This window comes from Melanaphis sacchari, unplaced genomic scaffold (assembly GCF_002803265.2).
Source record: "Melanaphis sacchari strain LSU unplaced genomic scaffold, SCAv2.0 Contig44_pilon_pilon, whole genome shotgun sequence".
Lineage (NCBI taxonomy): Eukaryota > Metazoa > Arthropoda > Insecta > Hemiptera > Aphididae > Melanaphis > Melanaphis sacchari.
The window spans coordinates 1528950-1555317 of record NW_020271295.1 but is presented as its reverse complement, the minus strand read 5'-3'; the positions used below and the strand labels follow the sequence as shown (position 1 = coordinate 1555317).

The 26368-nt window shown below is 24.8% G+C and overlaps 3 protein-coding genes across 7 annotated transcripts; 2 read left to right on the top strand and 1 right to left on the bottom strand.

Annotated features, from left to right (window-relative positions):
• Positions 1–2289: 2289 nt before the first annotated feature.
• LOC112597973 (probable dolichol-phosphate mannosyltransferase) lies at positions 2290–7912 on the top strand. The gene is made up of 5 exons (XM_025344250.1): positions 2290–2384; positions 6865–6964; positions 7021–7131; positions 7188–7378; positions 7475–7912. The coding sequence occupies exons 1-5, from the start codon at positions 2290–2292 to the stop codon at positions 7692–7694; spliced, it is 717 nt and encodes a 238-aa protein (XP_025200035.1). The 3' UTR covers positions 7695–7912.
• A 257-nt stretch (positions 7913–8169) lies between these two features.
• On the bottom strand, positions 8170–9798 carry LOC112597972 (histidine triad nucleotide-binding protein 1). Its single transcript, XM_025344249.1, has 3 exons — positions 9553–9798; positions 8554–8658; positions 8170–8405 (listed from the first exon to the last, which is right to left on the bottom strand). The coding sequence occupies exons 1-3, from the start codon at positions 9781–9783 to the stop codon at positions 8241–8243; spliced, it is 501 nt and encodes a 166-aa protein (XP_025200034.1). The 5' UTR covers positions 9784–9798; the 3' UTR covers positions 8170–8240.
• A 4124-nt stretch (positions 9799–13922) lies between these two features.
• Positions 13923–25733, top strand: LOC112597919 (ubiquitin carboxyl-terminal hydrolase 36). Of its 5 annotated transcripts, none has more exons than XM_025344160.1 (16): positions 13923–14168; positions 15490–15951; positions 16031–16106; positions 16283–16393; positions 16463–16577; positions 16651–16718; positions 16786–17011; positions 17110–17350; positions 17418–17583; positions 17649–17781; positions 17879–18505; positions 20340–20393; positions 20480–20586; positions 23232–23347; positions 23724–23941; positions 25074–25733. In XM_025344160.1, exons 2-16 carry the CDS (start codon positions 15529–15531, stop codon positions 25078–25080), a joined length of 2688 nt encoding a protein of 895 aa, XP_025199945.1. In that variant the 5' UTR covers positions 13923–14168; positions 15490–15528; the 3' UTR covers positions 25081–25733. The 5 variants fall into 5 exon arrangements, with proteins under 5 accessions (XP_025199945.1, XP_025199944.1, XP_025199943.1 ...); XM_025344159.1 differs by having other exon boundaries at positions 25081–25249; XM_025344158.1 differs by lacking the exon at positions 25074–25733 and adding an exon at positions 14248–14604 and having other exon boundaries at positions 23724–24067.
• The last annotated feature ends 635 nt before the right edge of the window (positions 25734–26368 follow it).

Genomic DNA, 26368 nt, shown 5'->3' with positions numbered 1-26368 from the left:
TTATTTACACGAGTTGTCTCGGGAGCAAATTTGCGCAACATCAAGCGTTTGTTACTTTCATCAATATTGATGGAAAATCGTACTTTATCATCATTTATACAAATTTGAAATTTATTCTGTGATATATTCTTCAATCATGCAGAAAAGAGATTACAGGTGTTATATTTAATAATTAATATATTATTTTTTAATTATAAATTATAATATTTGATCACGATAAATATAAGAGTTAGAATTGCAACCAGTAACATGAAGAGCTTAATGCTTAGTTTTGTAAAAATATTTAGTATAAAAGAGACATAAAGAGACACCACTATTATTGTTTCAAGGAGGTGATATTAATAGCGTGCAGACTGTAGACAGAATAAAACCATAACGATCTGGATTTTGTCATCTAACCGGTAATTTGCAAAGTAGACTAACAGGTGTGCCCTAAAATTAAAAGTCAAGGCACAAACAAAATTGATCACATGTCCATCACAATGGTAGGAATTTGGTAAATTCTTAATCTTGACGTTTTCGTTTTTACTTAATATTCTGTTTTAATACTCAGATAGTAGTAACAGAAGACGAAACTGTCTGTGTAGAGTTTTGTAGTACTCATTTTGCCATAATATGAATCTTGGTAGATGTAATTTCACCTGAAGAAAGAGCCATGATTGCAGGTAATCTTAGTTTATAGTTTACACCATCTATTATTGTAAATGTGAATAAAAGACAAGTGTTACTGGGTTCTTGTGCTATAGAAGACCTGTTTGTTTTAAGTAATAATGTATCTTCTTATAGCCGTCAGGTTTGAATTCATAATTTAACCTGCTCTTACCCTGGAACAATGGGAAAAAGAAAATATTAAGTTACATTATATGATAGGTATATTGTATATTAAATATTTGTTTGTGTTTATTATGTTTTGTCCATATTATAAATTGCATTAAAATATTAGTCAACTTTAAGTCTTGTAACAGTAAAATAATAATAAGTCATAATTAAAAAGCACATTAAAACATTTGTCAACCTAGTCTATCAACAGTAAATCATAATAAAATCACATTAAAATATGTCAAACTAAAGTCTACTAACAGTAAAATAAAAATAAATCATAATAAAAAAAGGACATAGGTATTAAAATATTAAAAATATATTAGTTATATTACTAGGGTTGTAGTTAATAAGTTAGTATGCATCATTGAAGTATGTATGTTTTGTACTTGTCCTCTTTTTAGAAATTTTCACATTTATTCCTACAATCATAATCTAACTTTCTACCACAAATCAAGCTTCTGTTTATCACCAATATTTTATTTACAGGTTCCTTATTTTTCTATTTCTATTATTTTCGTTTTCCCTGCAATATTTGAAGTAAGAACTGCTATGTTTATTCATTTCTGCTATTTTCTCGGTTACTGCACTTTATTTGCAATAAGGGACGATAATACTCCTATTCCAGCTTTTAATTGGTTTTTATTTGAATTAATTGTTCACATTCTTTGTCCGTATTTGTATTTATTAAGATTTTTCTATTAGATTTATTTCTGCAGCAGGAACTAGAATCTCTTTTTCTGTTGTTTCACACAAATTATTTCGAGTGTTTGATAAAGAAAGAATAGCACAGGCATGAATATGCTTGCATATATTTAATTTAATTATATAATCACTACATTCACAAGTATAATTATGGCATATATTACATTTGGTGCATAAAACCAATCAATATCTTCTGTGTTGCATATTACATACATCTATACTGGAATTACCTCATATGCCATGTTTGTTTCTCTAGCAGATATCTCCCATCGATTACCATCAATTACTAATAGATTCAGGGTCTATTTGTATTCAATATTAGGTCTTAATTATATTTTCTTCTTTACCAGTATATTTATTTTTAACCAGCAATACGTAACTGAACGAAGTCACGAAAAATTAAAAAAGCTGATAACAAAAGTATCAGCAGATCTATTGACTATTTTACGTCATTCGGCATGTTCATTGTGGGAATAATGTAGATTATTCTTTTTGGAAACTGCACTGTTTACTATTACTACAAAACTTGACTGTTATCAAAAAGATAATACATAAATAATTGAATGATATTGTAAACAAGATTTAAGATTTGATAATATCTGTGCCTTATGGTAATCAGTATTCAGTAATCACCAATGACAATTTAGAATAATGACTGATGAGTATCTTTTTTTAATATCTATGCATCAATAAGCATTATAATTTTTAGTTTTTAATTTTTACATTCTACTTTAATTTATTTAAGGAGATAAAATATTACACAAAATGCCATTAAAATATTCAATTTTATTGCCGACGTATAATGAAAAAGACAATTTACCTGTTATAGTTTATCTAATCCACAAATACTTGGAAATTAGGTAATACATTTTATTTATTTAATACATGTAGAATAAAATATTATTATTACTAATTATTTTTGAACTGAATATTAAATGTATCACATTGGTAATTAGTTAAGTTTAAAGAGATGATAATTGTCAATTACTCTCTATTATGTATTACATGTATATTATTAATTTTTTTTTTATAACTAGATATTTTAGATTTTTTATAAATGTATTATTAACTTAAATAATTTAATATTTTTATAAATTTACTATAGTACATAACTAGATGTAGGCTAAGTTCTTATATTTTTTCCAGACATGTAAATTAACAAGGAAATGCAATTAATATATATGAAAAAAGTGATGTAGTTAATGAAGATCTTCAACAATAATTTTTCGTTATACATAGTTTTCATTTAGGTCTAGAAATTATGAGTGGTATCAATAATTCTAGATCTTTATTCAAATTTAATGATGTCTTAAACTGTAAAACAACTACGTCGTCTAGCATTAAAACTAAAACTAATACTGAAAATACACAGAAATATGAAACTTTAGATTATCCAACTAATGCAATAAACTATTATAGTTTTTCATCAGATACAAGTGGAATGTATTATACTGATTCGGAAGGATCAAAAATGTTAGTTATACCTAAAAAAAACAATATTGTATATACGTCATCTCACTTATCTCCTAGTTCTGATTCTGATTATTATAAAGTCATGAATAATAAACCCTTAGCCACCAGTAGTCCTTTAAATAAATGTAATAGTATCATAAATTATAAAGACTGTAAAAAAACTTCTAAAAGAGTATCTAAATGTAAATTGTCTAATAATGATATAAGTATAATTAATAAAAGTAACGAGAATTCTGATAAAACTTTTTCTTTAAAAACAGCATGTTCTACTAATATTCCTAATTTATTGAATGAAACTAACTTAATGATGTATAACAATTTGTTAATATCTGAAAATCAAGGGAAAAAACAAGATTATACAACCTTTAATAATACAAAACGAGTTTCTCAGAAAAGTTTGAATGATGTGACAAACATACTATGTACAAATCAATCCCAAATAGCTTTACAGAAGCCTAGTCTTACAATAAATATGACATTCAGTAATGAAAGTAAAAACAATGCACTTCAATTGAATTTGCTATCCAATAAAACAGTAAATACAATAAAAAATAGAAAATATTCAACTAATAATAAAATTGACGAGAATGAAATACATAATAACAATTCAACCATAATATCTAAAAACTTGCAGATGACTAACAGTATTAATAAATATACAAAATTTGATGAAAATTGTCTAAATGACACTGATTTATCAGATATTTTTCAAATGGAATTAAGCCTAAAAATGTTTTCTGGAAATATTGTACCATACTTAAATACTATGAAGCATGAGATATTACAAATAATAAATAAATACATGTTTATACTTGACAAAAAAATAATTAAAAAATCTAAACATGTTAATGATATTATAAAAAATATTCATAATATTATGAAATTAAATATTTACAATTATACAGATTCTTTATCAAATAATAAAAAATATTCAACTATACCGTTTATAGATGTTGATATAAAGAATTTAAATCTATTGAACAATAAGTTGGAATGTATTAATAAAAAACTGGAGCCATTTAAATTCATATTATACGACAACATTTTAGATAAATCTATGGATAAGTTAAATGCACAAAATAACGTTTTGGATTTTAAGTCCTCTAACAATTTAAAGTCATTTAAATCTGCAATAAACAATAACATTGAAGTAATTTCATCAACTAAAACTGCAGAACTTGATTCATTTAGTTGTATGAGAGAATTAAATAAATCAAATTCTTTACTATCCTCTATTAATAATTGCATTGATATTAATGAATCGTCTGAAAAACAATTTTTAGAAAACTGCAGTTTAAAGAGTATAAATGAATTGCCAAGAAATGAAATTTCCAAAAGCATAACTCAAGATATTAATTATCTTTCTTATAATGAACTCCATACTGATAAATTGGTGTCTGTAAACAAAAATCTTTCTAGCAATTTTGAAGTTGCTAATTATAATGTCAATCCAGTAAAAAACAATCAAAATCGTTACTGGTTAAGAAATAATCGAAAATCTACTAAACAATTTATTGCACCTCTTATTAGAACATCAAAAAAAATGTCTAAAAAAACATGTATTAAGTCAAATTACAAAGATATATTTGTTTGTAAAGGCATTGGTAAAAAAAAAGTTATACTTCAGTATAAAATTAATTCAGTACTTAATGCTAATTCAGATGATTTAATGAAAAAAATCTGTCCAGAAAATGAGAATAAAAAGTTTAATAATGATAAACAAAGTACTACTGCTTTTAATGTTTCTAATTTGAAACCAAAAAAAATTGATAAACCTTGTCAGTGTGGTATATTTCCATCTCAAGTTCCTTCTTTTTGGAATGATACAAAGCATAAATCTTTACATAAAAATTTACATAAACTTCAGTTTAAGAGCAAAATGCCTGTAAATGTAGTAAATAAAATTAATAATAATGGATTTCTTTTTAATATAATAAAGATTACTGATAATCATGATGATTTAAACCTTAGACTTACATTGAAGAATATACAACATTATATTAATTTAGAAATTGATTTTTCTAAAAAAAATATTCATTATGATGTAAACCATTTGATATTTTTAGCTATAAATCCTGAATTCAAAATAATTGGATATTTAGAAATAGAGCCATTAATAAATGCATGTGTTTATCAAAATAATCAGCTTTCAAAAGAATTAATTGCAGTAAAATTTGGCGTATCTAAAGTATGGGTGATGGTAAAGTATAGGAATAATGGAGTGGCAACCAAATTGTTAAAGCAATTTTGTGATGAAGAACATTTAAAAACCAATGATATTGCTTTTTCTTTTCATGGAAATATTGGAATTTCCTTTATTAAAAAATATTTTGGAAATAATTCTGTTTTAATTTATTAAAATTAAAATATTTCTGTCTATCTATTTATTAATTGTGTTTAAAAAAAAAAAAAATTATAAATATAAACTTTTTTATTTATTATAAAATTAAGTATATTCAATTTTAACAATATTCTTTATATCTTTATACTGTTATACATAAATATACTTTAAAATATTTAATTAAATATTTGTCATATTTTGATTCATAGAAAAACATTAATTTAATTATTAAAATTATTTAAGTACTTGAATGAATAATTTTAATTTATCTGAAGCTTATATTGTTCATAATAATAATATATATTTATGTTCTTATCCTCAGCTTGTAATTTTTAACTATTATGTTAATTTTTTTCAGTTCTAAGCTTCTATAATCACTTTAAAAGGACTAAATAAATGTAATATTTAAGATTTTTTTACTATTTTCATAAACTAATTAATTAGACTTAGCAATAACTATAATTGACCATATAACTATAGCATTAATGAAAATTAAAATTGCATTAAAGAGATAGTGTTACAAATATAATGGTTTAACATTTGCACATAATAAATTTGATTGAACAAGAAAATCAAAATAAAGCAACTTATGAAATAAAATGTAAATCAAATTAATGAGTAAATAATTGCTCTGCTGTACAGTAAGAGTTGAGTATACTTAATCATTAAGTACTTAGGTCACTCTAATTAATGTGTTAAATTTGAATTCAATGATAGATCATTGCATACAAAATATAATTTAGATTGAAGATGGTTTTTAACCTATATTACTGTATTTATGTTAAGGTACTTAATCTATTTAAATATTTTACTATTAGTATAATCTTATAGTTATGAGTTAGCTTGAATTAATTTTTATCAACAACATTTGAATGTCAAAAGTTACAAAACTCACTAAAAGTATTCTTCATTATAATAAAATAATCAACATTCTTATCTTCAATTAATTCATGATTAATAAAATAATAATTAATTTAAATTAATTAAATACCTAATTAATAATATATTTTTCCGTGTATTTATATTGCCATTATAATAATTTATTTTACTAATATTAATACAATATAAATTAGCAATACTTTAAAATTAATTTAAATATTTAAAAAATGCCATTGTGTACAGTAAAATATGAAGTCCCCTTAAAAATTGCATTTTAAATTTTTAAGCATTAAGACCACGTTAAATTTCTTATCTATAATTTTAGAAAAAAGTTAAAAATTTCAAATTTCTAAGAGCTCAAAAAACATAAAAAAATATACCATGTATTGTAATTCATTTTTAATTATAATAATTGTTCTAGAACTTTTATTTTGCTTTTGACCCTCCAAACTAGATTTACTGTTCAATAAAAAAGGATATTGAATTTCAAGATATACAATGAATTCTATGCTCAAAAACAATTACAATTTTAAGTGTTAAACATTTTAATTTTAATTTTAAAATATTATTATAAAAAAAACAATTATTTTCATTAAAATGTACCTATGCAATTATAATTAATACATTTATGGTACCATTGGTTATAGTGAGATTGAGTATGAAATAATTATAATAGACGATGGCAGCCCTGATGGTACTTTAGAAGTTGCCAAACAACTTGAAACCATTTATGGAAAAGATAAAATAGTAAGAAATAAATTGGTATTTTAATGAACGTTAGTTAAAGATAAATCTTGTTTAAGTTATTAAGACCCAGAGGAAAAAAACTTGGATTAGGCACGGCATATATTCATGGAATGAAACATGCCACTGGGGATTTTATTATTATAATGGATGCTGATCTGTCACATCATGTAAGTAAAAATATATTTTATTTTATTTGTATTTAATTATAACTTATTTTTTTTAGCCAAAATTTATACTTGATTTTATAAAAAAACAAACTGAACAAGATTATGATGTTGTCACTGGATCACGGTATATTGGCAATGGAGGAGTTTCAGGTTGGGATTTTAAAAGAAAATTAGTAAGTCGTGGTGCCAATTTTGTTAGCCAAATATTATTGAGACCCAAAGTATCTGATCTCACTGGTAGTTTTAGGTAATTTCTTTTTTATATATAAAAATTAATCTCAATTGTAAATGCTTTAAATAGGTATATATTATATTGCATGATAAATTTTTGTTTTGTTTTCAGATTGTATAAAAAGCCAGTTTTGGAGAAATTGATAGAATCATGCATTTCAAAAGGATATGTATTCCAAATGGAGATGATGGTACGTGCAAGGCAATTAAATTATACTATTGGTGAAGTTCCAATAACTTTTGTTGACAGAGTTTATGGGGAGTCTAAATTAGGAGGATCAGAAATTTTTCAGTTTGTAAAGTCTCTGTTGTATTTATTTGCCACTACATAAAATCTTTCAGTTTAAAGATATTATAATATATAATATATATATACTAATCATTTGCCAATATTCTAAAAGGAATAACATTGGTTAATGTTTATTAATGTTGTTGTTTTAAGCTGTTAAGAACTAATTATGATTAATTTTTAGTCCTCAACAGTTGATATTCTATTTATTTTTAGATATTTCTTCTATTTTCTAAGTTATTATGGCATAACATACTAATGGAAACTAAATTTCATAACAATTTATGTACAAAAAATACATGTAAACTGTAATTAATAATCTGATAAAAAAAGATGTATTAATAATGGATGAAACCCTAATAAAAATAAATAAAATGTATTTGTATAAAATTGGATTTGAATATATTTTTGTGTATATAATAACCTATTATTTAAACATTTATTTTTTATTGTATTTTTAAAAATGAAATGAAATAATAATTGTAATTAATCAATTTAAATTGCAATTATATATTTTATTAAATCATATAATTTGCACATACATATTGAAAATCAAAAAAAAAAACATTAAATTGAGTAATAAAAATAATTAGCCAGGTGGCCATCCTAGTTGGCGACCACCAAGGACATGCAAATGTAAATGATAAACCGATTGAGCACCATCTTTTCCATTATTAACTACTAAACGAAAACCGTCATTTAATCCTTGTTCTTTTGCTAATTTGCTCGCAACCAACATCAAGTGTCCAAGCAGCTGAAATCAAAAATTAATTTTAATATAATATAAGAGGCTAATTTTGTTATTTATTTGTATATTGCTATTATTTTTCATATACTATTCGATGTGTTTAATAATTTAGGAAAATAAAGCATAATAATATATATTTTAATTATTAAACTACCGTTTCATCTGAGCTGTCAGCAGCCGACAACATTTCAATTGGTTTTCTTGGTATTACCAAAAAATGAACAGGTGCTTGAGCATTGATATCATGAAATGCAACACACTAATAAAAATAATAAAAAATATTATGCATTAATAAAAAACTACTATTAACTATAGTATCAGTGTCATTTATTAGTTGGTAATAGAAAATTATAAAGTGAACACCCAATCAGTAACTGTTGGTACATTTTTTTTTTTTTTTGCTCTTTACAAAAGAAAAAAATTATAATATAATAAGGAAATTAATGTTTTGACATTTTTACTTATTAGAATAACAGCTGGAAATTTGTCACTTGTTCTTAATAATTATTATTTATATAGTGAGCTGTGATAATTTATACATATAAATTAACATACAATTAAAGTCATTCTCTGTAGGGAGATCTGGTCCTTAAACCGACAGGGTTATGTTATGTACAGAATCACAGAGCTTGAAGCAACATCTCTCGAGCTATCACAATACTGTCATTATTTTATAGTAATATAGACTTGATTTATTTTTTAATTAATAAAATACTTAATATTTCATTGAACAACCATAAAATTGTATTGAAATTATTTATCAATTAATTCGTACAACTGGGTATAGGCAAGATATAAATTAAAATAGATTGGTAAAAACTAAAAAGCAATGCATTTCTATTAGATGATTGAGATAGGAATGTTCAATTATATTGTCATAGCAAAACTGTTTAAAAAGACTAAACATAAAAATTATTAATTCACGCAAACATTATCACTAAATTTGAAAGAAAAACAATTTCTCATGTTATATACATGAAAAAAAATATTTTACAAAGATATTTTCATTAAATTTACCAAAAAACAATTAGTGATTGATAACTTTTTTTATTGACTATATTTAAAACTACTTCATTAGGTAGTTAATAGTTACATCATAGATTATACACAAATATAAGTAAAATATATTCATATAGTTTGTGATTACACTTACTCGGTCATCTTCGTATATGAAGTTACACGGTATTTCCTTCCTAAGAATTTTACCAAAAATTGTATCACCGCCAGGTGAAGCGCTTAAAGATTTTTCCACCTCTGACATTTTAAACCTAGGACTTGAAATTTTAGTAAAATTATAACTGCTCGTTCGATAACTACACTTAGATAAATTACTAATTTGTACTACAGATATAAAATTCAGTAATTTTCGACTAAAAGCATACATGATATTTAAAAATGATAAATAAAACATTAAATATATATATATGGGTGAAAAAATTCTTATCAAAATTAAACTAGCTCTTGATGTATCACACAGTGTAGTCAAATGCTGGAAATTCGAATATGGCAATATGGCAAAAACAGAAAAGCAAAAAAAAAAATCAAAAAGTTAATTATTAAGATACCAAATTAGCAATTACTAAAATACTAAAATATTTACTTAATTCACAATTCTTTTTAGCTTATAGGTACCAACTTATAAAAATATTTCTATTTCAAAATAATACTGAGAATAAATGTTTGTTTGGCATATATTTATAGATGTATTTACCATTTATGTTTAGAAAACAAGGAAATATAATAGTTAAAATTAACTAAATTTATTGAATAATAAAATAAATAAATAACTATAACCAGACACCCGTGTATGCGATCAGAATATGTGTATATACATATATACTACAATAGCAGAATTACCCGACTTCGCTCGTGAACAGTTTTGAAAGAAATTGTACTAAATCTATTTAATTAAACTAATTATTTAGTTAAAAAATTTAATTTATTTTTTTAAATTTACTTGCGTTTTTTTTTTCTATTTTTTCAAATTTTTTTTTTCTCTGCCCGTGAAATTAGTACTTGGAAAATAATAATAAATTCTTTTTTTTGAAAATTTTTTTACAAAAGCTATGATAATACTTTTGAGTATACTATATTGGTGGGTAATAGAATAAATTGTGCATTTTTTTTTCACCAACCCTTAATAAGGCCGCCATACAGTTGTCCATGAGCGAAACAGTTATGGCATAAATCTATGTCGACGCACTCAAAAGATTGCCCTTGTGCTTAATTGATTGTCATCCTAAAACAAATTTTTTCTGGGTATCCTATACGTTTGAATTGAAAGGATGGATCCGTTAGAATCATGGAAATTCTCGGTATAAGTTAACGCTCACCGATAACAGTGCCTGTAAACATTTTAGTTTCTATTATATTATTTTTAAAGTTTATTACTTATACTCTTATAATCGATAAATTTGTCGGAACAACTGATATTCACACGCAGATGATATCAAACACGTGATTTCAAATTTGACGGATAAAAAATTCAGAACTATCAACTCAAATTACAAGAAGCTGGAAACCTACGGTCCGCCGCGCTGCTTATAGGTATAAAATTTATAATTATTTTAATTATTAATAACTTATTATCTACTAACTTTATCGGACTAAATCCATACCTATGACATACGCGTGATCTCAAGAAACACATAAAAAAAAAACCGATCAATATTGAACCGATAGTTATTGAGTTAACTTTACACAAAAAATGCGCTTACAGCTATAATATTTTATGACTTGGGTTATGGACATATTAAATACACAATAGAGCCAATACGGCAATACAGGATCAAAATTGTAAATGTACCTACCTAGTATACCTATTGGATAAATATTAGACTTCTTTAATAATACTATAATATCTTTAAATAAATTAGAATAAAATAAAATAATTAAAATGGTACTAGTAAAAAATTCTTGGAAAACTAATATAATTTTATTCTTTTATTTTTTTAACCACAACATTTCGTATAATTATGTCATAATGTTTAAGACACAAATCACATAACATAAATTAAAACATTTGGAACCAGTATAAGTTACAAACAGAGCACACTTAAATGGTATAATTTGTTTTTAATTTAATCAGTCTAAATTGATTTATTTAGTAAGAGATCTTTGAAAGGTATAGATATGTATAAGTATTGCTCTGCTGTAGGTACATTAGTAATTGAATGGAATACTGAAATAGGTGTGTTAAATTTTAATCAGAACTTTGAATTTTTATTATTTACCTATTATAAAGATGAATAATTTAAAACATCATTTATTGATATTTTTATGGTATTTTAGATGCTTGTTTTTATAATATAAAACCTAATTTAAATACTTATTAGTTATTATTATATACTTATGAAAAAACAAAACAAGAAAAACTAAGGAAGTCTACTAAGGAACCCAGGAGGGTGGACCCCGGGTCTAAACCTCCCCCACCTTGACTTATATCATAGTATTTATTTTTATTTTTTAGAGCTATCCTGAAATTTTCATTACATTTTATTGATTAGATTGGTTATTAGATTTGGTATTTTTTTAATAACACGTCGAATTCGATGTAGTATAGATAAAATCAATATTAAGATTAATGTCTAATGACTATACCACAATTTAACTGACATAATAATAATAATTTGACGTACATTGTAAATATAAATTTAAAAATGTAAAAATATAATTATATTATATGATATAATTGTATTTATTAAGCAATAAAATGTATGTATTATTTAAGGAAAATAACTGAAAAACAATTGATAAATACAATTTATTGGACTCCCCCCCTTGAATAAATCCTGATTGTGACACTGCACTACACTTTATAGCGTATAGTATAAATATATACTATTTTAGATATTAAGTGTCATTGTAATGGATATGTCTCATCCAGTCATCCAGGGTATGTAAAATTAATTCAACAAAAAATATTACATAAAAATAATAATAAATTTAGTCTGTCAGTGATCACTGATCAGCTTATATTTTCATAAGAATATTTTACTATCTATATTTAATATGATAGAATTATGTTGCTATTATGGTAATTTTTTTTTTCAATTATATAGGCGTAATAAAGTACTTAATTTTATGGTAGGTTAAGATGATTTTTTGATAAAATGTATTTCTTATTTACTACCTACACTAATACGTAATATTTAACTTAAAATGTCTATACTTATTAAAAAAAAATAATAATGGTTATTGGTTATAATATAATAAGAAGATTTGAGATTTTTGTTTCTTTAATAAGTAAAAACAGCTAATGAAGAAAAAGAATCTTGTGCTTAATTTTTAAACCTAAATAAACGTAAAACATGTTATGAATATATTAAAATAGCTACAAAAAATTGTGCAAGTTTTTTCGAAATTTTTATTAACTTCAAATACATATAAAAATATAATGTGAGTATGCGCTCAATTTTTATTATTACAATAAGAAAAACTTATTTTCGTCTCCATAACAGTTGACCAGGGTACACTACTACTATTTATATTATATAAATAGTATCATAATATATATTTATTATTATTTATGTAGGTACATATATTTCATAATTAATATATTTATAAACGATTGAAAAATTACAACATGATGAGAATAATAGAATTTCATTTAAAAAATTTATTTTGCAATAAAAACTAGTATTATAGAAACAAGAAACGAAATATCGTGATCGTGTTGAAATGTCCATAGTCCATTCTATTCTGAATATTTAAAGACAATTGTAAGCCATATGACCATACATACATATTTGTGATTGTATTTTACACTGATATAATAAATAATGATTAATGAAAGCTAGTTTTATGAAAGCTGCTATACACCCAACATCCAACCATGCATTTATTTTTACTTTTTTCGTCTTGAAACATAACACATCAACATGTATGTTAATTTTTCATCATTGTCCGATAAGGTACAGATCGTCATTCGTCACTTAAAATCTTTTTTCTTTATCTTTGTAACCTGTAAAATTCTCTTTTTGTTACATCAACTACAAACTTATATTTATATTTATATTGATATTCTGTGCATCAATTATTATGTACACACTACACAGATGACAAATATAATTTTTATACATCTGTAGTCTATGCGCTTCACCAAGAAGGAGAAGTTGACAGCTGCCCGCCGAAATCCCCACTGTTTAGTGGCCGACAAACTTCAATCCATGGAAAAGCTGACTGAAAATCCGTGTTCCGTGCCGAAACCGTGACGGGCGTGACGTTCGCACTTTAGAAAAATTGTCGTTTTTTACGATATAAATTCGATGAAAACAAGAAAAAAAAAAATGATAATCGAAGAAAATATCAATAATAATGTGACCATAGACATGGCTGGTGGCGATGGTTTCAAATAATATAAACCATGAATTATGATTTATGATGTTAATAAATATTTAGTAATTGTGCGGCGTTTCGATTCGAATGGGTTACAGCTATTTTCTTCTCCATGATATTTGTGATGAGCCTGGTGTTGATTGGTTGCTGCAATCGGGATATCGGACAACACTAGCAGGCGGCTCCTATGGCCAAGTTTACAGGTTAGTGTAAGTAACTTTGCAGTCGGAAAAATCAAGTGAAGTTCTCAACGTTCCTCCCTTCGGTGTTTTAGTTATTTTTGTTATTTATATTTATTTTTAATTTTTTTAACTTTATTACGTAAACGTCTGTGTGTATGTGTTCTATTGTTACATTAATAATTATTTTTTACTTTTATAACGTGTGTCCGATTACGCTATTGTACGCCATTACTGCTGTCCCGGATTTGACGTGAGTATTATTATTGTCTTGTTGTTGTCACATAATATAATTATTATATCGTTATCGTTCAACTATATTCGTGAGGTAGTGATGGCAGGTCCTTGCCAAGAACGTATTGGAGAGACATGTACAAACGAAAAGAAGCGTGTCGGCGGTTACCGCTTTCCTTAAGCGGACCGGGGGGAGCGGGAGCGCTCAAACGTGCGTGTATAAACGATATGGCCGCCCGGCAGGTTTCCGCCAAAATTCTTGTGTTCGTTTTATTTAGTATAACTGTAATACTAGAATATTATGAAGACTTTCTTAAATACACGAAACTTTATATGCACGAAGGAAATGCATTAACCTTGTACTATCGAAACGACCATGTGAGATAGCGCCCCCGGGGCCGGAACAGATAATGTATAATGTATGGACCTTCGATATTGTGATGTTTCGCGAAAGTGTATGTGTAAGACAATCAAATATCTACGATATAATATAAATAATTCGTTGTTCAAATTCAAAGTTTAAATTTAACAATAACATATTATGTACAATATAATTTAAATTTTTTAATCAATAAAGTATTCAGCAATTAAAAATCTAATTTTATTTTGTTTAATTGATCAAAGTTTAGAGATTTTTAGTATATGATTTAATTGTTATTCACTATTGAAATTTGATAAGCTTTTACAAAATTATAATGAAGTATTATATATTTTTAAAAAAAAAGATAAACACTAAGTATATAAATAATTTATATTATATTTTCCATCTTTTTAATCAATTTTTTCATGGAAAATTATTTTATAACATTTATGAGAAAAAATTTACTATTTAATGAAGGGAATAACACTTTTAAGTACATCAATTATTATTTAAATGTCAAATTTATAGTTGATTATCAATTAGTTTTAATCAACACAGTTTTTAAGTTACCTAAAGTAAATTATTATTTTTTTTTACTATCACAAGTGATAATTTCACATTTTTATATACCTATTTGGTTATTAAAAAAAAAAAAAAATAGTTTGAATATCTTTATTTTAAACATACTTGTTTAAAATATAATTAACATTTATGTACCTAATAACAAAAATATGTCTGGTTGGTACATGATGATTATTTTTATTGAAGTTTCACGGTAATAGATTATTTTGCATATTTATTATTCAACTGTACATTTTGATTGTCTTATTAGTAAAAATTCCTTAATATTGCTAATATAACAAAAGATAATTAATAAAAGTTGTTTATATTTTTGAACATATAGATAGGCACCTTATAAAAAAATTCAAAAGGTGATATCAAAAATCAAAAATTTGTAATATATTATTTTGTCTTTCAGATATTTCAATTTACCGTATGATGAGTTGGAGTTATAATAATGCCAGCCGCAAGTAATCAAATAGGTTCTGCTTTGTTTCAGTCTCTTTCTAATAAAGTTACTGATCGGCGGATTCACCTCTCTTCTGTGGCAGAGGACCGTTCTAGCTATTTATACATAGCATCAAGTAGAATTTTAGATAAAAATATAGAATTTGAAATGTTAGACCATAAACCTTCAATGTTATCTCAGATTAAAAACAATTGTATCATGTTACTACAAAATGGCTGTAGTAAAAAAGATATGATTAAGAAAAATGAAAGGATGAATGGTGATATTAACAAAATATCCCATTTACCTAAACCTAAAGTAGTGTTATATCCTCCTGAACGCGTACAACTAGGCTGGCAAGATAAAAAAATGTCAGTTGGTTCTGGATTAGATAATCCTGGTGTAATATGTTACATCAATTCTACATTACAAGTATGTATAACAACTTAAATACGTTAATAATACATAAATATATATATTACTTTAATGTTATTTTTATAAATATATTTAGGCACTTTTTCATATTCCTGCATTTACAAATTGGCTAATGAATGACGAACAACATCAAAAAACGTGTCAACAAAAAAATAAGTTATAAATAAAATATTATCTATATAATTAAAGAAACTATTTAAAAAATAGAAACATATTGTATATAATTAACAGTTATAACAATATTATATTTATTTAATTATTTCATTATTATATTAACTCTGGTCATGTTTTAAATAGACATGTTTGAATATTTTTTATATACTTTTAGCTGGATTTCAAAAAGATTGTATTGTATGTATGGTCTGTAATACATTTACACTATCTCAAAAACATACAGGTTCTAGCTTCAAAGCATCAATTATAACTAATCGCCTATCTTGTATGTATAGCTTGCTAAAAATTAAATTGAAATTGAAACAAAAAAAAATAATTAATATTTAATTTTTAGTAATATGTAAACACTTGTCAACATATCGTCAAGAGGATGCCCATGAGTTCCTTCGTTACCTTATTGAAAGTATGGAACGGTGCTATTTATCCGTTTTAGGACATGGTGCTAAATCGTATGTATATCATATAAATATGAATAGAAGTATTAATACTGACATAATGTTGTCGTTTTAATTTTATGTTTAGTCTAGATAATTATTCTAAAGAAACTACACCTATTAACCAAATTTTCGGTGGTTATATCCGCACTGAAGGTTTGTTTATTTAAACAATTGATTTAGTGAATTAAATTCAAATTTAATATCTATTTTTAATGTTTAGTAACGTGTGAAAAATGTTCACACATATCAACTACATTTCAACATTTTCAAGATCTCATACTCGATATTAGGCATTCTGATAACGTTAACGATGCTTTAGACAATTATTTTGAAAAAGAACCATTAGATGAATCATATGTTTGTGAAAGATGTCGACGACAAGTTGCTGCCACTAAAAAGTTTTCCATTGAAAGAGCACCAAATGTATTATGCATTCAGTTGAAAAGGTAAATTATTTCTCAAATAAAAATAAACCATATATGTATATTATGGTGGTCACAGAGAAAAAACTAAAAAATAATAAATGTGAACTATTATATTACAGGTACAGTGTTGGCATGGGAGGATTCAGTGGAAATAAAAATAGTAAAGCTATTCAAATAAATGAAAGATTAGATTTATCTAGTTATCAATTTGACCGTCATAATTTAAAAATTGATGTTCGGCCATTAAGATACCGTCTGGTATCAATGGTAATTCATTATGGTTCAAGTTTAAATAGTGGACATTACACAGCTCTTGGTTTAACACCTTCTGGATCATATTATTATTTTAATGATTCAAATGTATGTATTTTAATTATCATATTTTTGTAACATTTATTTAATTTTAGATTATTAATTATGTTTGTAGGTTTATCAAACAAATTTCAAAAATTATTCAACAAGTAACGATTCTTATATAATATTTTATGAATTGGAACCATCAGGAAACGTAAATAATACAAATATAGAAAGTAAGACGTCAACTGTAACATCTACTTCAACTTGTAAACCATCTGTAAATGGTTTTTTTTCAAGTAAGTAATGTGTTTTATTATTTATTTTTTATGTATTTTATAATATAATCTATATTTGAATTTAGACAAGAGCAATGGAGTTACAAAGCCATTAAATGGTATTACTAAACCATTGAATGGTTTAAACAATATTAAAAAAAATATTATCAAAGACAAAAAAAGTCAAATCTACGATAAATGGGATTCAAATATTAAAATGTAACTAAATTATTTCTGTATTTTATCTTGTAGACTTAAATTTAAATTAATAATAATGAAACCAAATTATATATTTTAATAATAAATTTAATTTTAGGTTAAAACAAGGACAAGCAAAAGAGAAATCACTAATTGAGAACACATGTAATTCATATGATAAAACAATAGAACCTTCAATCAATGAAAATAAATCGTCATTAAATTATAATAGTTTAGTACCTTATATTGATTCAGATAAAGATGATAGTGATGATGAGAATAGTTCATTATCTGGGGAAGATAATGTTTCTTCACCTGTGATGTTAGGAAAAGTTAAACATTCGATAGACCAAAGAGTTCCTGATAAAAAGCCATTAGTCATGAGACCAAAGGAAGATCCTAGTGAAGTTGATACAGAAACACCACCTAAAAAATGTCTGGTATTAAAACCACCTAATGATGATTCTTCTATCAATGAACGAGAGAAAGAAATTCTGCCAGTAAAAAAATGCTTAGTATTGAAACCTAAAGATGAAGAACTGTTAGAAGTTAAACCTGAACCTGAGCCTGTCAAAAAGTGTTTAGTTCGAATTCCAAAAGACGATAATGAATCAAATACTTCTAAGGTACCACATTTGACTGATGGAAAAGATTCAGATAAAAAAAATCGTAAGCGAGAGAATGGAATTTTGGAAATGGATAGTAATAAACCAAAAGCTGCACGTCTTGATCACAATTATAATGGGTTAGTTTTATTATTATACAAGCTGACCCGGCAAACGTTGTTTTGCCATATAAATTATATCTAATGAATATTTTGGTATTCAAATAAAAAAAATTAAATTAGTGTAAGTGAGAGGGAATGTCGTATACTGGTATTTGACTGAGATGAATGGAGCACTGTAAATTATGACGGCCTATAAAAATAACAAAACACCAGATATCCTTACCGCCCATAAAGTAAATTTGTAAAAATGTATGTGGTTCTTTGGTATTGGTAGCAATGAGCCCACTCTATGATAAACTTGGCCTTTGATTTTGAATGTTGAATTAAATTGTTGAGCATTTGCAGCATTATTTTTAACTATTTCTGTTGCTCCGAACGATATAATTTGGAAACATGAATTGAATGTTCGAATTGACTTCAGGATTATGTTAAAATCTGGATCCGTACCGATAAGTAAACCGTTCAATGGTTCAAGTAGTGTTTCAATTTCCAGTTGTTGCACTTTTCCTGACGCGCAACACATACCGGCTTTCTCGTTTTTGAACTTATGCACATTACAATTTGGACATTCCTTGTCTATAGCACTAATCTTTACTTTCGAATGACCGTAATATTTAATATCGGGCCATACTCGAATGCTAGACGAAGGAATGAATTGGATGTAAATGCTCTATGTACTTGTTGGTGTTGTTGGTCATTTGCTCTGCGTGTGTCAACTACTAATTGACGCGCTTCTAATCGTCTTTTTTGATTTTGTTCAGCTTGTGCCTCACGCAATCGCACCATGTGTACACATGCATTTTCATTATTCAGTTGGATTTGTACGTCTCTTCTTTGTACTCTTTTGTTCGATGGGCCAAATCAGACTCCTTGCGTCTTGCTGGCATTGTAAAAAATACGCAAATCGATACAATTAAAGTTCATATATGTGATTATTAACCTTTCTTATAAATGAGAGTAAGCTTATTGTGTTAGACTGACCCATTCAACGGTCGAGTCGTTTCTGATGAATTCGTTAAATACGATATATACGTGGTTGTTTAATATTATGAAAAAAAGATGGAAACGTACTCTACTAAATAATTGTAAATATACAATCTATAGTTCCCTGGCAACAACTGTTGTATCTTATTTTTTTTATTTTATTTTTTATTTTTTTTATTTTCCATTGCCGATATCCAACAGTTTTTATAAATATTTGTAGTGGGCCACCCTTTACATCTAGGGGTATGAAAATTAGTTTACATCACTCTCTGAGACCTACTTAATATACACTAAAGATTTCATGAAAATCGGTCCAGCCGTTTCGGAGGAGTTTGGTTACAAACTTTGTGACACGAGATTTTTATATATTAGATAATTATTATTCAAAGTTTTTCTATTATTTTATTTAGTATTGTAGTTCTGACTAACTGTTCATATTATTATACATTTAGTATTTATTATATAATACAAAGGTATACATTTTTCAAACTCACCAAGGTTTATCATCAAAACTATTTCTATTTAAACATTTTCCATTTATTTTGCTATTAATTGTTGATTTAGTTCAGTAACATTAAAATTGTATTATATAATATATACTAAATATAAAATGAGTCTTACTGTTAGTCAAAATTATAATGTTATAGGATTAAGTCATCAATTGATAGCAAAACAATTTGAAAATGTATACATAACATAATTTATTTTAATGTTAAAATTCAAATTAAGGTAGTTAATCTCTGTTGTTTTTCTCTTCTTTTTTGAATCTCTAGTGGTATGATATGCTACATTCCTTATAGAGTTTTTCATATTTTAACCATTGATTTTAGTTGATGTATCTCATTAAATTTTTACTTTTTTATTTTAGGAGTAAGTTATCAAATGGTAATAACTTTAAGCATTCAAACGGAACAAAGAACTGGTAAGTTACACATATTAATATTAGTAGTTATAATAAATTGTTGTTTTTGTGCATGATAATAATAAATTAAACATTACTGCTTTTAGGCCCAAGTTTACAAACGACTTTCAAACTAATGGTATTAGTAAATCAAATGGCAGCAATTTTAAGGATAGTATGAAGTCAAGAACGCATTTGGGTTTTGGCGGAGATGGTAAATATGCATTATGTTATTTTTAATTTTGTTCATGTTTATAATTTATCTGAACTGAAGCCATAACTTGCAAATCATTGAGCATGGTATTACTAATATCTTTAACTGAGCAATTTTTTTTTTTTGTGTTTTAAACTATTTTTAATTATAATATTTAATTATTTTGTAGTTCTTAATTTATGTGTACGTTATTGTTTTCTCAATTTTACAAGATGACTGCATAAAAACGTACGTTATTATTAATTAATAAGTAATAATTTAAATATATGTTGACTAAATTAATTGTTTGTATTTTAGAAAATTAATACATTCATTGTTCGTGTTCTTAATAATTAAATTACTTATTTTTAATTTATTATTTAAAATCAAGTCATAATACTATTATTGTTTAATTTAAGCTATTAATGATAAAAATTTATCTACTATAATGCTGATCATTTTTGAAGACAAACCTTATCACCACCTACCTCTGAAGAAGCATTACCTAATTCATTATTTAGTATAGTATGGTATTTTATGATACTATAATGGTATGGTACTTTTATTTTGAGACTTAATGATAATAGATAATTAATGCTCATTTACAGTTCAATGAGCAATGGTTATACATACTTATATGTTGTAAATAGTACAATTAATTAATAAGTTATGATTAAAGATGTTTCAAAGTTTGCTGATGGCAAGTGATAAGATTTAATTCAAGAATTCTGAAATTTATTGATGACAACGTTATCACCACTTATCTCTATAATAATTATATGAAAATAATTAAAATAGTTTTATAATTCATAAATAGTTTACAGTGTTAACAATATTACTACCAATATTCTTTCATTTCATTGTAAGAAAATGAAAAAAGTAGGAAATTGCGCTGCTGTACTGTTATAGTTGAATACACCTTTGTCATCGAGTAGATAGTAGATTACTTTGATGAATATGTAGGTGAGGTTCAGGTCTGATTCAACATTATTTTTGCAAATGTACACATCTTTACAGCATGCTTTTTTCTATGCGTTATCTGTATCATTGATAATGTGTACAGTCTTATTTATTTATTGATTTTACGGACTTAAGCCCTATGAATATTTATAAATTGATTATAATTGTAAAGACAGACAATATAAAATAACAGATTATATTTAAACTAATAATTCATATCACAAATTAGTTACAAAACACTTAAATTTTAAAAATGAATGTGTATTCTATAATCTTATTTAGCTTCCTAAATGTAGTATCAAAAAAATACGTGCAAAAAAAAAAAAAATTGAATTTATAGTATACATGTTTCAGACTTTGAAACCGTTAAATAATTAATTTGTATGTGTGACTTATGAATTATGATATTATGTGCATGGTAGATAATTAAGAAGACCTAATCTAACTTGTGTATTAGTAACATACTTTATAGCAAATTTGCAAGGAGCTTAACCAATTTTGTATATAATACCAACACTTTGGATCAAGTTAAATGCATTAATATTATTGTTCAATATTGTATTAATTAAGTTAATATGTTCAATTTTGTAAAAATATGTAATTGAAGGAAAAATTATGTCATTGGCATCATGAACATTTGAATGCCTGTTGCTAAGGCATTCAGTAAAGAACCTCTAATTTGGATCTGCAAACCACTGCCCTATGTAATCTTCATATTTATTGTCATTCCACTCTAATATTTAAGTTTAAAGTACAAAATTGGTTCTACTGAATACGAATCTGCTATGTTATATGTTCTTAATATTAAGACAATTTATGGTTGATATTGGTGTCCTCTTAATTCATAAATATATGCTATTTTAAAAACTGGCACAAACATTTACTGCTTTAATTATCTTAGTTAAAGTATTCATATGTTTCTAGCTTAACTTGAATATTTTTATTTTATCTATTAAATAAGAATGATTTATACCATAGATTTCATATAAAATTACTAGTCTTATTTAATTTCTCATTTTGGCTTTAGTTTATACTAGTTTATATTTAAGTTTCAAAAATTTTTCTTTTATTTCTTAAACGTTGAATCATTTTGAGTTTTAGGATTTGGGGCTGAACCTTACATTATCAAGTATGTATCTATAGGCACTAATAAAAATTGTGAATTAGTTGAACCAGTGAATTTTATATGCATAATAAATGCTTGTTATATCTTCAGGTCAACTTCACTAAAAAATTTTTTAAGTGCCTTAGTGTACTCAATGATTGTCTACTTCAGGTGGCCCTGGATCCACTCAGTGAAAAATATTATCATTCAACACATTGGTTGTGGCAAGGTCCATTCAAAAATACATAATTAGTTACTTGATTTTTTAAAGTGGTTAATAAAAATTACAATTGAAAGATTTAATAATTGACAGTTGTACTCTAAAGATTAGAATACATATAATAACTATTGAAATATTATTGAATAAAGTATAAGTTATGCTTAATTTCATCTCCAAATTGTTGTAATTATTAATTATCAACATATATTTTAAATAACAATTCCATGCATCTGAATGACTTCTGAAATTCTCCTATATAAACATATTAGTGTCAAATAATGTTTAGTATGAACAATGGTAATTAATTTTTAGAAACCTCAAAAATTAAAATTATTATTATATTGATAAATATTTTATTATTTTTATTATTGTTGTTTTTAGTTAAAACTTGGAATGGGGAAAAAAGTTTTGTAGACCGAGAGGCTGAACAGGATAAAATTAATGGAGTTAAACGTTCATTTGATGATGAGTATAATGAAGATTTTGACAGAGGAGTTGTAAGTATACTTGAATTATTTTTAAAACTAAGTAAATTATTAAATTATTATTATCTTATTCTAAGTTAACTATAGAAAATTGTATTCTTGAATATTCTTATGCTGTGTTTTATAAATTTCTACATATTTTTAACTCTAGAATACTGTAAAGTCTTTAAGTTAATTTTTTTACTCTTATGTATAATTTATTTTTCATAATAATGTAACCTGTAAACTTTAATAATTTAATATTATAAATAACATACAGTGAAACCTCGATTATCCGAGTTAATAGCTGTTAAAGAAAACATATTTTATTTGTTCTGTCAATTTTTTTAATTTTTGAACCATATACACATTTAGATTGTTTTAAATAATAACAAATTAAATATTTTAGGTAAAAAAGAAAAAATTTGATAATAAAAATCATCATACAAAAGAAAATGGTACAAATGCCTTACAGATGTTACATAATCAATTAAATCAATTTAATGGCAAAAAGGGAAGAAATAAAATCACTTGGATGAGTCGAACCAAAAATTACCGGCAATATAACAATGAATATCGTTACAACAACAGTAATGGTAATGGTGGAGGAGGATATAAGAAACACAGGTATAATAATAATCGACGTCATTGGCATAAACAACGTTAGACCTTTTGTCTTAAATTTTGTATATAAAAACATTTTGTAAAATGTTGTAAATTTAATAATAATCTAGGTTTAAATTAAATTTCAAATGTAATGTGTTAAGTATGACATTAAATTAAAGAAAAAAAACTATTAACTTTAGAAGTTTTAATTAGAAAATAAAAGTTAATTAAAAATTCCATTGCCTTCTGCCTTGATTTCAGCTCGGCTGAAGGGAATACTCTAGTCTGTATTTTTGTTTTTGAAAATTGATAATCAAGTTAAATTGTTATCCGTGTTATTTTTTATAATTACACAGATTTAATAATATTATTACTAATATTATTTATAGCTGTTGTAAGTATTTGACAAATAATAATAATTTTTGCAATATTTCTCAAAATTAAATTACATTTTTTAAACAATATTAAACTCATTATTTCTTAATAAATTTATAGTTTTATAGATCATATTTTTAAGTACATTTTTTATGTCATAAAAAATTGTACATTATTAAATTTCTTCTATAAGACCATTTATTTTATTCTATGAATGTACTTTATTTATCTTAATTTGTACTTTAGTTAATGTGTTTTCTATTTACAAAATACAATTTTTATTTTATCCATATCTAATTTAATATTAAAACTTGAAAAAAAAAATTTTTATTTTATTTATTTAAAGTAAATACATAATTTTTTATTAAGATTATTAGTTTTTTTTCATATATATATATTTATAAATCGTCATTTGTTCAATTTAATTTTTAATGAAAGAGAGCAATTAACTTAAGTATTTTTTGTATAGTTATAATAATTATTTTTATAAAATTTGTTTATTTAATAAATAAATTATGTATCATGTAGGGTGGGATGGGATTTAGATTAGTTATTACCTATATAAATAGTATTTTTCATTTTCCTTGTTTAAGTTTAGAAAATAAAAACTAGTTTTTTCAACTGTATTTGGATGCTGTAAATGTTAGCAATGTTTAAGTCCCTCAAATTATCACCACATACACACTTAATATTCAATTACCGTCTCGTGATTCGTAGAATAAAATTGTGTGGGCACATTGTTAGTATGACTACTTGTAATTTTTTTTAAATTTCTAAGTTTATAGGCTCTACTGAAGCGTCTGTTGTTATAACAATGTTTGTACTCCGATTTTCACGTTCGGTTCCTAACTTCAGAACATCCAGTCTACAGTGTTGTTGTTGCTATTATTATTATAATTTTATAAATATATATAATGTCTACAATCGATAGGTCATTAACAAAGAAAATATTTTGTTTTTAACCTCTATATAGTAAAAATATTGCTTTTTCTTGTATATAAACTATGTAATTAAATTTAGGAACATACTAAGTGTATACAATATTACTTTGTTGAAATCTTAAACAATAATTCCACTTATAATCTCAAAATACTTATATGTATATATATATAAAACTTATAATATATACATAGATAAATTCATCACATTTTATTGATATATTGTACTTTATAATGTAGTGATTCTAATGATAAAACATCTTGGGACTGTAATTCTATACACAATGTAAACTTGAATATAAGATATACCTATCTAAAATTTGTAAATAAACATGTATGTGTATTATGTACCTATCATTTGTAAAAATTGAATTGTATTGCTTAAAAAAATGTTTTTTATGTATAGTTAGATAGACAAATATTGTAAGATGACTATTATGTGTGATTAAATGTGAAGTATGAATTAAAAAAAAAAAATAAAGAATTATATAATATGTCAATTTGAATTTACACATAATCTTTTTTAGATTCTAAGTGGAACGATGAATGTATTGATTTTACAATGTTTTATTTTTCTGGGTGTTCATAATAAGTAGTTAAAAAAATTGGTTCAATTTTGAGGGTAGTTTTGGATAGCAAATTGGATTTAGTTTTAGCTTTAGAAAGGAAAAAATTAATTAATTTTTATGTACATCTAAAAAATTGTTGTCAATAATTGAATTTGTATAAAATTTCTCATTTTGCAGTATTTTTTTTTTTTATATGAGAAAACAAAAAACTAATTTTTACGTTAATCCAATTTTTGACAAATATGTTTTGTTTTTTCATAAATGTCGATTAAAAATTATTTGCTAGATGGAAATGTTTGAAAATATAGCTCAAAACTCCTCATAATTAAAAAATATTGAAGATTTATTATCATAATATTATTTTTTTTATAAAAATTTAAAGTTGGAATCTTGACAATATTCATAAAAAAAATTTTTATAATCAAGATTTGAAAATTTAATATAAGGCTCTTTTTAAGTTTTTCAACTTATATGTAAATTAGAAATTTTACTGGAAAGTCAAATCAATGTTTAAAGTAATATGAAATAAAGCAAAATTAATTAATTAATTTCATCCATAAAATTTT